The sequence below is a fragment of the Trichechus manatus genome, unplaced genomic scaffold (genome assembly GCF_000243295.1).
Source record: "Trichechus manatus latirostris isolate Lorelei unplaced genomic scaffold, TriManLat1.0 scaffold00194, whole genome shotgun sequence".
In the NCBI taxonomy this organism is placed as follows: Eukaryota; Metazoa; Chordata; class Mammalia; order Sirenia; family Trichechidae; genus Trichechus; species Trichechus manatus.
This window is the reverse complement of record NW_004444130.1, coordinates 3,173,616-3,186,357: the sequence shown is the minus strand read 5'-3', so window position 1 is coordinate 3,186,357 and position 12,742 is coordinate 3,173,616. Positions and strand designations below refer to the sequence as shown.

General features: G+C 47.7%; 1 protein-coding gene across 2 annotated transcripts in view; it reads right to left on the bottom strand.

The window, feature by feature from the left end:
* ZNRF1 (zinc and ring finger 1) overlaps positions 1–12,742 on the bottom strand; it is a 108,118-nt gene that overhangs the window by 4,311 nt on the left and 91,065 nt on the right. For both annotated transcript variants that reach the window (XM_004387816.3, XM_023741907.1), the window contains exon 2: positions 9,749–9,844. In XM_004387816.3, the coding sequence (XP_004387873.1) occupies positions 9,749–9,844 (96 nt within the window). The remainder of the gene's footprint in view (positions 1–9,748; positions 9,845–12,742) is intronic.

Here is a 12,742-nt window from a genome sequence, read left to right as displayed (position 1 = left end):
ACGGGACTCTGCACTGAGAGAGGGAAATCTGGAGGAGGAGGATGGGCATGGGATGGAAGTGACCAATTTAGAGATAGGTGGGAGCTGTCAACCAGGGGTTTCCACTGAGACATGCTAATAGAGACCTCCAGGAGTCTGCTGGAAGTCTAGATCTGGAGTTGAGAATAGAGACGTGGGTGGCAGATACAGATGTGGGATTAAAGACTGTCTGGGGAGAAAGTTTATCCTGAAATCCAAAGAAGGCAGAAGACTGAACCCAGGTTGACTTCAATATTTGAAGGGCAGGTGAATGCAAAGTGAGCAAAAGGCTGCCTAGAAGTTCACACAACCAAAGGAGAAGCACTAAGAGATCGGGGTTAAGTATGTAAAGGCAGGAGAGAGAGCTTGTAGCAAGATCAATTCCCCACCACTAAAATATTTTAATTGCTTGTGAACATTGCCAATGACACGTAATGAGATCTTGTGTGAGTGTGTGTGTGTATGTGTGTGTGCATATTTTCATTTAAGTCTCAAAATCTTAAGAGCTTGGCAGGGCAGATGGTGTTATTCCATTTTGCAAATGAGGATACCAAAACCCAGAGAGATTAAACTTCCTGCCTAAAGTCAGAAGGTTCATGAATGGTAGTGCTGGGACTGACCCCTCCTCTTGGGTTCCTCCTCTATTGCTGCTTCTTTGCAGCCTCTGATGATTATGATGGAAAGGGAGACAAGTGGGTCCCATGTCAAGATGACAAGATGAGGATTCTTCAGGGCCTAGACTACAAGTGCCCCACCAGGAACCCCGAGGAAGATGCACATAGCAGAACCAATTCTAAACTTAATTCCCCACGCGCAGGAGTTGTAAGATAAGTCACTCCTAGCTTCCTGGCTACCAGGACAACCTGTGGTCATTTTCTCTGACTGTTAACATCTAGGTAACCCAAGGGCCCACCTGAAAGGAGACAGGAACAATCCCAGGACAGAAAAAGGAGCTGGCACGCAGCCTGCCACTAGCATGTAAGCTTAGACGCCAGACATGGCAAGCTACAGATTAATATAAAGGGATGATTCCATTTTTTTAAGGTGCCAAATGCCATACATAATTATTTGTGCATATATATGTTTGTGCAAGCATAGAAAAATGTCTGATAGGATACACAAATTTTAATAGTGCTGGAGGAGAGGCAGATTAGAAGAAAAAAGATTTTTATATACTTCTGTATTGTTTGAATGTGCATTACTTTTATAATTAAAAAAACCCAATAAAGAAGTATACTGGTGGTTGCACAACGTGGTGAGTGTAATTAATACTACTGAATTGTATACCTGAAATTGGTTAAAATAGCAAATTTTTGTTATATATTTTACCACAATACATTTTTTTAAAAGAGAGAGAGAGAATGCTAAGTCCTAACACCTCTCTATACTTGAGTGGAAAATGGGGTGAACTGATGCTGGAATTGTCAAGATTTGTATTCTCTGTGGTGCCACCATTTAGCCATAGAAAGATCCCCCTTCCTTCTTTTTCTCCTGGTAACATTACTTCCATGCTAATATCTTCATTGGCTCTGTTCTGCCTATTAAGCCAGGTGCAACTCCTGGTTCTTCACTTACCAGCTACATGAACTTGGGCAAGATACTCAACCTCCTGGAACCATAGTTACTTTATCTATAACATGAAGATAATAATAGTTCCTACCTGTGGTAGCTACGACTTATGGTAGATGGAGTACAATGTGATTGTCTGGCCACTCCCATTAACAGGTGGAGCCTGTTTTCCTACCCCTTGAATCTGAGCTGGCCATGTGAAGCAGGTAGGATGTGACAGAAGTGGCTGTGTGCCAATTCCAAGCAAGACCTTAAGAGGCTTCCATGTTTCCTCTCTCTGTCTCAGCATCCTGCCACTGGCATGTGAACAAGCCCAAGCTAGCCTGCTGAAGGGATGTGGAAAACAGTCAACAGAGGCTGCCCAGCTAAGGCCATCTTAGACCAGCCAGGCCCAAGCTTACTCATCAGTTGAACCTAAACACATGAGATCAGCCAAGTTTGGCCCAGATCTGCAGAACCTCTTTAGACTTGTTACAAATAATAAATGACTGCTATTTTAAACTACTAAAAAAAGAAAGTATGCTGGTATCTGCATTTTACTCTGAAATGCATCAAGTGGATAAGAGGGATTTGGTGGATGGATAGAGGGGTGGGGTAACAGATAATGTGATAAGGTAAGTATAATACAATGTAGACTCTAGGTGGTGGGTAGATAAGTGTTTACTGCAAAACTCAACTGTGCTGTATGTTTGACATTTTTCATAATAAAATATCAGAGGAAAAAACCCCAATAAAGGTGGGAGGAAAAATATTCCAGATTTGAGAAGGCACAGTCATACTGTGGACATTCTAGGACATGTATTTTCTGCTTTCTTTGTCTTAGGCATTTCATCTAAAATGAGGGTTTGGGCAACAGATCTTAGTTCCTTTTTTCACATCATACTCCATACTCAAGCATGATTTCCTTTGGAGTGTGACGACAGTATTGATTCCTAATTAGTTTCCCCTTGTACTTCCCCCTCTTACTGATTGGTAACTCAGCTGTGAGCCCAAGCAGCAAGTTAGAATTCTCTGGGACCCAAATAGCTTCCCACCCAGGCTGCACGCTCTCAGTCTGAGTCAACTCTAGCAGTGAACCCTTAGGGGTGACTGGGGTCTGGGACAGGAGAAGCCAGCTGGAGATAAGGCTTAAAGGCTTTCTTCTCCAACAAGATTGGATTGACTCTCCTATCTTTTCATATTGAATAACACCAGGGGAAGGTGAGAGGCATCGGGCAATTCACTTTCTTCTCCTAGGGCAAAATTAATGGACTCAGACTTACCCAACCATAGATCCCCACCACACCACATTTTATAAAGCATCTCTATACACAGTGCAGCGCTAGCCTGGTCTGAGCACTGTGAGGAACCCAGCCAGGCTGGCACATAGCAGGGAGCACATTTCACTGGAATTGAGGCCACTGGCTGCAAAAGGCTGCCTGGAGGCTCCTGGGGGAGGGGAGGAGTCAGGTGCTCGAAGTATAACAGCCTGGGAAAGCCAGTAGGGCACACACCCAGTGCAGTGCCCAGTGGGCAGCATTCTTCCCACAGCCCAAGGAGGAGGAGCACAAGGCCAGCAAGAGGTCTGAGTGGGTGACTGAAACTTCCTGTCCCAATCCCTGGGGCTCTGGGAATCAGCGGCCCCGAAATGTCCCTGCGGTCCTAGGAGAGGAGTGGAAGTGGCCAAGGCCGAAGTGTGGCTGTCAACTGGCTCCCACAAGACATCGACACATCAGATGGGAACCTGCTGCCTGTTGTGAGGGGAGGTCATAGCTGAGACTTCACAGCACAAAGCCGAGGACTCCAAGCCCACAGAAATTCGGCCCCCTGCTGTCCTACGTCCCCAGAGGAGGGGCCCAACAAATGCTGGTTGATAAGAACACAGAAACAAGCTGCACTTTCTGCCTTTGTGAATTCTGCCTTTTTCTTACTGCCTCGTCCCCCAAGCTTCTTGATTCTAGCGAACAAAGCAGACCAAGGGAGAGTTTGGAAGTGTGTTTGGCCTGGCCAGGGTTGCCAAACGCCTGTCCCTCCAGTCAGACCGAGGGACCAAACCAGAATGGCAGGTCCAGGTCTCTGGCACCAAAATGGGAGGTATGAAGACTGTGATGGGGCTGGGGGTGGGAGGTGATGAACTACTTCTGCTCCCTCTTGGAGATCCAGGTGCAGCCCTCCTGACAGCAGCTGTCCATCAAACAAACGTAGAAGGAAGAGAAAAACAAGCCCTCATGTCTTTGGGCCCGGCTACATGCCGGGAACCTCACAGATATACCTCAATGCCCTCACCTTCCAGATGCAGCCCAAAGAAGTCGGGTGGCTTGGATGAGCCCAGGCAGCTGGTGGGTGGCCAAATTGGGATATGAATCCAGATCTAACTCCAAGCCCAATCCCTTCCACTAGGCCACCTTGCCTCCTTTCCTTACAAGACCAGGTGACATGGGTCTCTTCCCTTGTGCTGCAAAACACTACCCAGCTCACAGGCAGCAGCTTCAAATCCTTGTGTGGATGTGTGAATGCGGGGAGGTGGTGGTGGAGGAACCTGGGTGCTCGGAGAGAACAGGCCAGATCTTAGGGAGCTGCGTTGCTGCCCTTGGCCTGCCACACTGGGACTTACGTGCCCTGTGGGCAGCTCTGGCAAAACACTCCCCAAGGCCCCGGGAGCTGCTGGCAGCATGGAGGGGTGGGGAGGCCCAAACGCCACAGCCACATTTCTGATGGCTGGAAGGAAGGCTGGTATTGTGAGTTCTGAGTCAGCAGCAGAGTGGAATATGCATATCAATTCCCCATGCCTGGTGGCAGCTAAGGCCCAGCGGGAAGGAAGGTGGGAGCCAGGGGGAGAACACTTGGCAGATGATGGGGAGACCCAGGCTGCACCCCCTGGCCTCATTTCCAGCCTGGGTGCAGAGCTCCTGGTCTTGCAGCCTCTTCAGTCTGCACAGTGCAACTGCCCGGGCTCCCAGGGACCAGGAAGGGGCAGTGTCGATGGTTCCCGGCCTGGTTGGCACCCTTCTTGGGAAATCTGGGGGACTCTGCTCTCCAGGCAAAGGGGGACTTAGGCTCCCCCATCAGCAGCAGCATGCCCACTCCAACACCCCAGGACTGTTAGATGCAACTCAATTAATCGTTAGGCAAATTGGGCAGCAGTGATGAGACCCCAGAAGGTGAGCCAGACACTGCCCTGGCAGCAGAGGCCTGGGGGCTTCATACTGACAGGCCCCCCAGCTACCCTGCCCAGTCCCCTCTCCTAGAGCCAGCCCTTTCTGGCTCCCCCCTTGCATTGGCCCTGCAGGCTTCCTCCCTCCTAGTCCTCATTCACCCAGCCTCGGTCAATCTGGGAGAGTCCACCTCCTCCCTTCTTCCCTCCCTCCCTCCTACCTCCTAGAAGGAGCATCCAGACACCTCTGCAGCTGTCTGACTCTAGCGCTGCTGCAGCACCCAACAATAGCTCCTGGCACCCCACGCAGGGCCGGCAAACTCCCAGCCCACAGTGGCTTCCCCAGGCATGAGAAAAAGTGCTTCCAGCCCCCCACAGGGGTCTCTGAGAGCAGAAGACACAACAGGTCAAATAAGCACCGTTTACAGGTGTCTGCTGGTTCTGCTTGGGATAAACTATAGGCGGAAGGTCTTTTTGCTTTTACAGGAGCCAGGCTCCCTCTCCTTTAAAGAAAGCTCGTGTGACAATTAACAGTTCAAGAGCCCTTGAAGATGGGGGCAGTGACCCTTGGCAAGAGGAGAGGGTTGTGACAATAAGAAGCAGGGCATGGGTTGGAAAGGGGAGAGACTATCTTCTGAAGCAGTTTGACAACCACGCCCTCCTTATACTGCTGACAAAGGAAGCTGCCACAGACATACTCGCCTGGGGCCAGGGACCTTGGGTCTTATATCCATGCCCCATGCTATTAGGATTCTCTTCTGTTCATAGCAACGTCAGACCCCCACATATTGAGATTCATTCTGCTGGCAGAGCAATTTGAGAGTCACAGTTCGAGTGCTCCTGGAGGGTACATTCCCAAAGTCTCAGAACTGTAAACGGAGGTGGGGAAGGGAGAGAAAGCAAAAGGCCCACTCAAGCTGACCACACCCACCCAAATCACTGGGTCCCACCTGCTCCTTCCTCTCTCTTACGCTGTGCCCACATCTTCCAGGAGTCCTGGTCTACAGCTGCCTGGGGACGAGAGCTCCAGGAACAAAGGATGTCACCCTCAGTGCTTTGAGGTCCACCACCCTTCCCTGCCCCTCCTGTATGATTCAGCTCAATCACCAGCCTTGATCGCCAGGCACTTGCTCTGGGAGCACCAGGTACTAGTCTGCACGTTTCTCCTGGGCATGAGGTGAACCAGTTAAACTAGTCTTGCCTTTTCTAATTTTTTTTTTTTTTAAATCTGGCAGGCGACTACTGGAGGCCTTCCAACCCACTGCTCAGGCCAACCCTCATAATAAGAAAAATACTACTTTCTATCTGCCTCATTTAGGAGGTTTCCACTTTTTTTCCTCTGGTGGTTAACTAAATTTCATCTTATATAACTACCGTAAATTTTCTAAAAATTTCCCCAATTGGTGCCAGAAATTTCAGAAAGCACGTGTATGTATCTGTGTGCATGGTTTGTGTGTGTGTGTGTGTGTGTAGATGGGATGTCTCCAGGGGAGTGATCAGGAGGTCTAGCAGATCTTTATGGGGAAACAGCACTTCTCTCTCTCTCTCTCTCTCTCCCCATTAAGAAAGCCTCATCTTGCTCCCTTTCCAGAAAGATCCTAAGAGCTCTACACTCACAGATTGTTTAAGTCTCTTTACAATTTTTCTTTTTAACAGAAAAGGTGGAGTGGAACAGGGGAGGCTGGGATGAAGAGAGATCATGGATAAAACATGGTACTGATAGGCTAAAATAAACACCCATATTTCCTGACTTGGGGGGCTCTGGGTTTTGGCCCATGGTCCCCGGAGAAGGTGAGGAGGACTGTTGACCCTCCTAGCTTCATGACAATGCTAAGAAAGAGCCAGAGAGGAAGCTGATGGCTAAGCCCTGGTCTCTAGTTTTTATAGAAAAGGATTGTCTGAATCGAAGAAGGAACTAGAACAGACCCTAGACCTGTAGTTGTCCCCTAGAGACTTGTACTCCAAGCTTTCAAATCCCAGCTGGTAAAATGCTTTCCTCTTATCTGAAGGTTTGGGTGTCTTCAGGTAAGACAAATGCCTGAATATAAGCAGTCCAGGCCACGAAGGTCTCCTTTTTGCCTTAACAGGACCCACAGAGGGATTAGACCACTGGTTCTGAAGCACCTTCTTCATTTTCAGGCAAATTCCACTGACAGTACCACTGGATGGAACTTTGCCTCTAGTGGTAAAAGAACAGCTTTTGCAAAAGTGATGCTTGACTTTAAAGCCTCTAGTTTCCAGTCCCTCCTGACACCTTGAGGAGGTAGCCTCTCAATTAGAGGAAGAGGGAAAAATAGGACTGGTACAGCTTATGCTTGGGCTGTGGGCTAAGCCAGCTAACCTTTCTTCCTCCGAAGGGACACCAATCATAGTTTCTGTGGATCATTTGTGCTCAAGCTGGGTGGCCAAGCCTGGTCTCCTGTGCAGGCAGGGGTAAAAAGGAAAGGATGACCCTCCCCTATGGCTGCTGGTTGGTAGGACATGTACTGGTAAAACCAGGTGCTCAAGGGCTAATCCAGAAGAGGACCGAGACACTAGGAGACACCATGGGCAGTTCATCTTCCCTGTTCTCCAAGTGAGGCACGTGGGGTAGCCCCTTACTCAGGGTGGCCCCAAGAGGACTCTGCCTCCACAGCTGCTCTCTCAAAGTTCTCCCTGATGACTCCAATAGCCATGCTCTCTCTGTCAGAGGCCATTCTGAGGCTTCTTTGTGTTCTTATTATAGCAAAGACAGTGTTCTACAGAGAACTCTCTCCAAAAGCCCACAGGACAAAAAGATGTCTTCATGAGATCTCCACACATGTGGGCAGATAAGTGAATACAGTCTGTGAGGCCATGGTTGGGGAGGGCTGTGAGACGCAAGAGAGGACTCCTCTCCCTCTGTGGTCCCAAGCAGAGATGGGTAAGAGGAACAAAGCTGATCTTGAGGACCCTCGACAGAATGCACATACTCAAGTCTGACAGGAAGCCCAGGGCACACATGACAAGAGTCAGAGACACAGTGGCAGCCAGTCTCCAGGGGACAGCCTTCCCTTGTCCCCTGGAGAAAACAAGAGGCTTCCCTGACACTAGGTAGGATATAAATGGGGAAAGATCTGCTGGGGGGGTGAGACAGGGCCACAACCTGCCCTGCAGCTGGTCTCCACCCTGAGCAAAGGTTAATGGCTTGCCTGCAGCTAGAACAAGTGGGCAGCACGGCCACTGCATCCAAAACCTTTTGGCCAAGCAATTAAATACGAGATAAGAGCAGAGTTGATATGCTTTCAGGAGAACTAAGTAGATCAGGTTCTTCATGCTTACTTCCCAGGAGTAATCTGGAAAGTGATAAACTCTCCACCAGCACCAGAGGCCCTCCCTAGACCAGTGCTGTGTGGGGAAAGGAGCATGTCTGGGTCTGAGGAAGCTATCAGGGCAGGAGCCCAAGGACGGGCCTGTGAGGAAGGTTTATCCTGGAAACTTCCACAGTCAGGATGGGGCTGAATTACCCAGGTTCCCCTTGAGCACAGTCCTCAAGACTCTAAGTAATCACAGGACTCCTCCTGACCATGGATGTGACTTTAATCCTAGAAGGTGGGTCCCGTCCCAGGGCTGGAGAGAGCCCCCCATTCAGACTCAGCACCTGTTGTCTTAGAAGACATGGCTCTCTGATGAACACGGTTTGAAGACCAGACTCAACACCTAACAGAGTGGAAAACCAGAGAATCACCAGTGCCAGAGGGTGTGCAGCATCAAAGAGAAGTCAGTCCACTGTGACAAAAGATGAAAAGAAATCTGTGGAAGGCCTCTTGTCTTTCATGGTGGCCATGACTTCCATGTACCAGGCTCTGGATTGTAGTGTTTTATGTGTAATACCTCATCACACATAAATGGCTACAAAATGGCTATCGATATCCCCATTTTATGGACCAGAAACCTGAGGCTCTGTTAAGTTAAGCAACTTTTCCAAGACTATATAGTCAGTAAGTGGTAGAGGCAGGATTTGAACTCAAATCAGTTTAACTCCAAATCCTTACCCACACCATACCCAGCAGATGTTTACACTCAGGGGCGGATTAACCATAAGCAAGATACGCGTAGGCTTACAATAAGGAAGGTACGCATGGGCTTAATTGTGTTTACTTACTAATTTGTAGCACACGATATCACATGGGTTTCATCAAAGGTATGGTGAAAAACAGGTGAAATTGTGCAATACAGATTCGTAAGTAAGCACAAGTAAACCCATGCATACCTTGCTTATAGGTAATCTGTCCCTGTTTACATTCATTTTGTTCACAGAGGTGCCATGTTAGGGTGACCTGGGATTCACAGACTCCTCTGGCTCCATGATCCTATCCTATTATTCACTGCTCAGCTCTGCGACAGCCTCCCAGGTAGGAAGCAGCATGGCCGTGGTATGAAGCAGCTTGGCCGTGGTAGAGCAACTAGGTAGTGTGCCAGCGTTTTTAATCACTAAAGGGTGTCCAAGTATTGTACTTATGCTCACAGAACTTAATCAGGTGTTTGAGAGTTGCAGAGTGACAAGGAGAACAACCAGGCTTCCCAGTACTCCCTGCACACCACCAACAGAGAGATAGCCCTTCCCCAAGGAGATGGTGCTCCCTCTGGGGCCCTTCTGTTGCTCAGAACTAACTCTTGGAGTGAGTCCAGATGTCTTGGAGCCAACCACAGGCAGGTGTGTGAACAGTGAAGGAATGGCCCTATCTTCCAACCAAAGGTCCAATGAAGTGATGGTGCAGAATAAAGCTCAAAAGAATTGAGCAACCTGAGAGACAGTGTACCTTGAACCTGATCCGATGCCTCCCTTCCTTGTCCCGCTCCTCTTTTTCTCCAACTTCTACAAGTCCCCCTGCAAAAGTCTGGCTCCTTATTACCACTGAGGCATTTCTGCCGGAAGGCAGGGTAGAAATGCTGCACAAAGCCATGTGATGTTGGGGAGACCATCATCAAAGGCTCCTCACAGAACCATCTACCTCCCACCCCCTGGCTGACACTCAAGGTGGCAGGTGAGGTAGGCTGAGCTCTTACCATTATAGGAGAGGCGTGGTTTGCTCAGACACATTATAAAGTGCATTTCCATTTCATCAGAAGCCACAGACTTGGAGCAAATGGGGCACTTGAAACCTGAAAGAGAGGAAAATGGGATGAAATGTTTTCTCCAAACCAAGCATATGCACAATAAATGTGGACACTCTCCAATGACTACTGCCATGCAGGACCAGAGACAATATGGAGAATTAAAAGCTACATAGACCTTATTTCTCCTTCATTAAGGAGAACACAAAATTTTGCTATTTTATTACAGTCTCCAATTCCCATGTTTTCACTCGCGCTCTGTCGCACACCTCTCATGAAAGTTTAACAGAAGTTGCTAATACCTGATTTGAGTTTTACTTTCTTTTAGACCCTTTCCCAAGGGGGTTCAGTGGGCAATGGGAACAAGGAGGCATGAAATCAAGGCACCTAAACAACCAGTCTTTGAATAATAGAGCTTTTAATATCTCTCTACCTCACAGCCAGCCCTCAAGCCATGTGATAGGAATTACTTTTGGGAGGAAGTCTCTACAGTTAGTAGCATCTCCACCCCTTGCCCAGCTCTGCCTTTGCACCCCCATAACCAAGTACCCCCTTACCCAGAGCACCCTTTCAACTACCAGAGAAGCAAAGTCTCCCCATGGCCAAGGCAGGTGCCCTGTGGAAGTGTGTGAAAAGCAGATGGCCTTCCAGGGCCCACAGGGCTTCCAAATGCATGTGTGCCTGGCCAAATGCCACCAAAGAAAGGAGTCACAGCTGCTTCATGATGCCAGATGGATGCAGGGCTTTGCGATCCCGCTCCTTTCTTCCCAAGGAAGTCTGGGCTGCTTATACATCCAGAGTTCCATCAAGACTGTATCAGTATGGATGAAATTCTGTTGAGAATCTTCTGAACTTAACTCCATTAAGCAAACCTAATCTCTTCACCTGTTTTTATACAACACAGATAAACTTTTCCATTTTACTTTTATTGAAATTATTTTCAAGTGTATCAATTCTGTTCCATCTAAATTCAACCAAAGAGATCTGATGCCATTAAAAAGTTATCTTTTGTCCACCTCAAATTTTACATATTACAGCTTCTCCCTTTTGTGACCGATTCCTACCTACCCAGTCTGGATTTCCTAAGTCAAATTCAGCACATTGAAATGTTGTTGTGAAGGTTCGACTCTTTCGTTAATTTTTAGACAAAATTTTCCAGATACTGTGTTATTTGATACTGGCTATTATGAAACACAGAAGAGACCAAGTGCCTACGTTGACTGGCCACTGTCCCAGGACTGAGGAGACATTCACACCCTCACCAATGTCCTTCACGCAGCTACCCTGCTAATTCTGTAGGGAAAGCAAAGACTATGATAGCTGGATGGTGCTGAGAGACAGGCAGCCAGTCGGCTTCCACTCCTGGGGAGGGGACAAACACTCTGCTTCACCAAACCCATTGCCATCAAGTGGATTCCAACTTATGGCGACCCCATGTGTGTCAGAGTGGAACTGTAATCTATAGGGTTTTCAATCATATGGAAGTAGGTCACCAGGCCTTTCTTCTGTGGTGCCAGTGGGTAGATTCAGTGGGTAGACTGCCAATCTTTTGGTTAGTAGCCAAGCACAAACTGTTTTCGCCATCCAGGGACCTACTTTGTTTAAAGTCTTCTCCAAATCCACCTCTATTCAGTGATAATGCAGTGAACTATAGAACCAGACAGAATGTTCAAGGTCTGGTTACCTGTGGACAAAGCAGATACCTGCCCATGGCATATTCCCATTTCCCCGACCCCTTTATCCTCAAAGATCTTAGAATCTTAGTTTCTTGGCTAAAAAGTCCTAGGAATGCTACCAGTCCAAGGACTTTGGCCAAGCTTTGAGAAAGCTGTATTTTCTGCTCTCTGGGTGGTTATAAATTCATCAGTAACAAAATTAGAAGGCTAAAAAGAAACACGGTGGGGTAGAGGGGCCCACTCCGTTTTCTGGCAGAATTGGATCTAAAATATGCCAGGCTGATTATTTTCCACCCTAGCCTAGAAATCTGCAGATCCAGTGTTACCCACTTGGTGGACAGATAAATAATGAAGTTGTAGGTTGAGGATGTAATCTTTACAGAAAGGAGCCCTGGTGGTGCAGTGGTTAAGTGCTTGGTTGCTGGCCGAAAGGGCAGTTTAAACCTACCAGCTGCTCTGCAGCAGAAAGATGTGGCAGTCTGCTTCTTTAAAGACTGCAGCCTTGGAAATCCTATGGGGCAGTTCTACTCTGTCCAATAGGGTTGCTATGAGTTGGAGTCCATGTGACAGTAATGGTTTATAGAGAGTGAGGATGCTCTCTATCTACCCTAAATTCCTCTGCATCCCTGGATCTGCCTCATGCCTATGCCTAAAAGTCAACTGATAGATTAAATAACAATCCACAGAATGACCAGCCATCAGGAGATTAAGGACCTCATTTTCTTCAGAGATTCATTCACATAGATTGTTTTCGATTCCAAAGACCAAAGTTTTGCAACACTTTAAATGACTACAGGCTACTTCTACTTTACGCTGCGAACTTAGCACCCACCTGCAGGTGGAGGGCTCAGAAAGAGCTGTGGGCAGGCAAGGACGGATGTGCCCTGGACCAGGTCCTCTCACACCAGGCATTGACCTATTCACTGTGAGTGTTAAAGTGATTTGTTACTAATAAAAAGCCTTCATTCCCATATATCACTTAATTTTCTGATAACTTAGGACAGATTCAAAGTTATCCCTATGAGATTTTCATCATTCAATACCCTGTATCCCAATGTAATTCCTTAGTGCAGGACCTGGGGTCGAGTTACAGCCACTCTGGTAAACCCACAAGAAGGTCTACAACGGAATGTCTCCGGACACTTATGTCCTAGAAAAATGGGTATATGTATGCAAAAGCTGAACAATGGATAAGAAAGAATCAATGCGTTTGAATTACAGTGCTGGCAAAGAATAATGAATGTACCATGGACTGCCAGAAGAACAAACA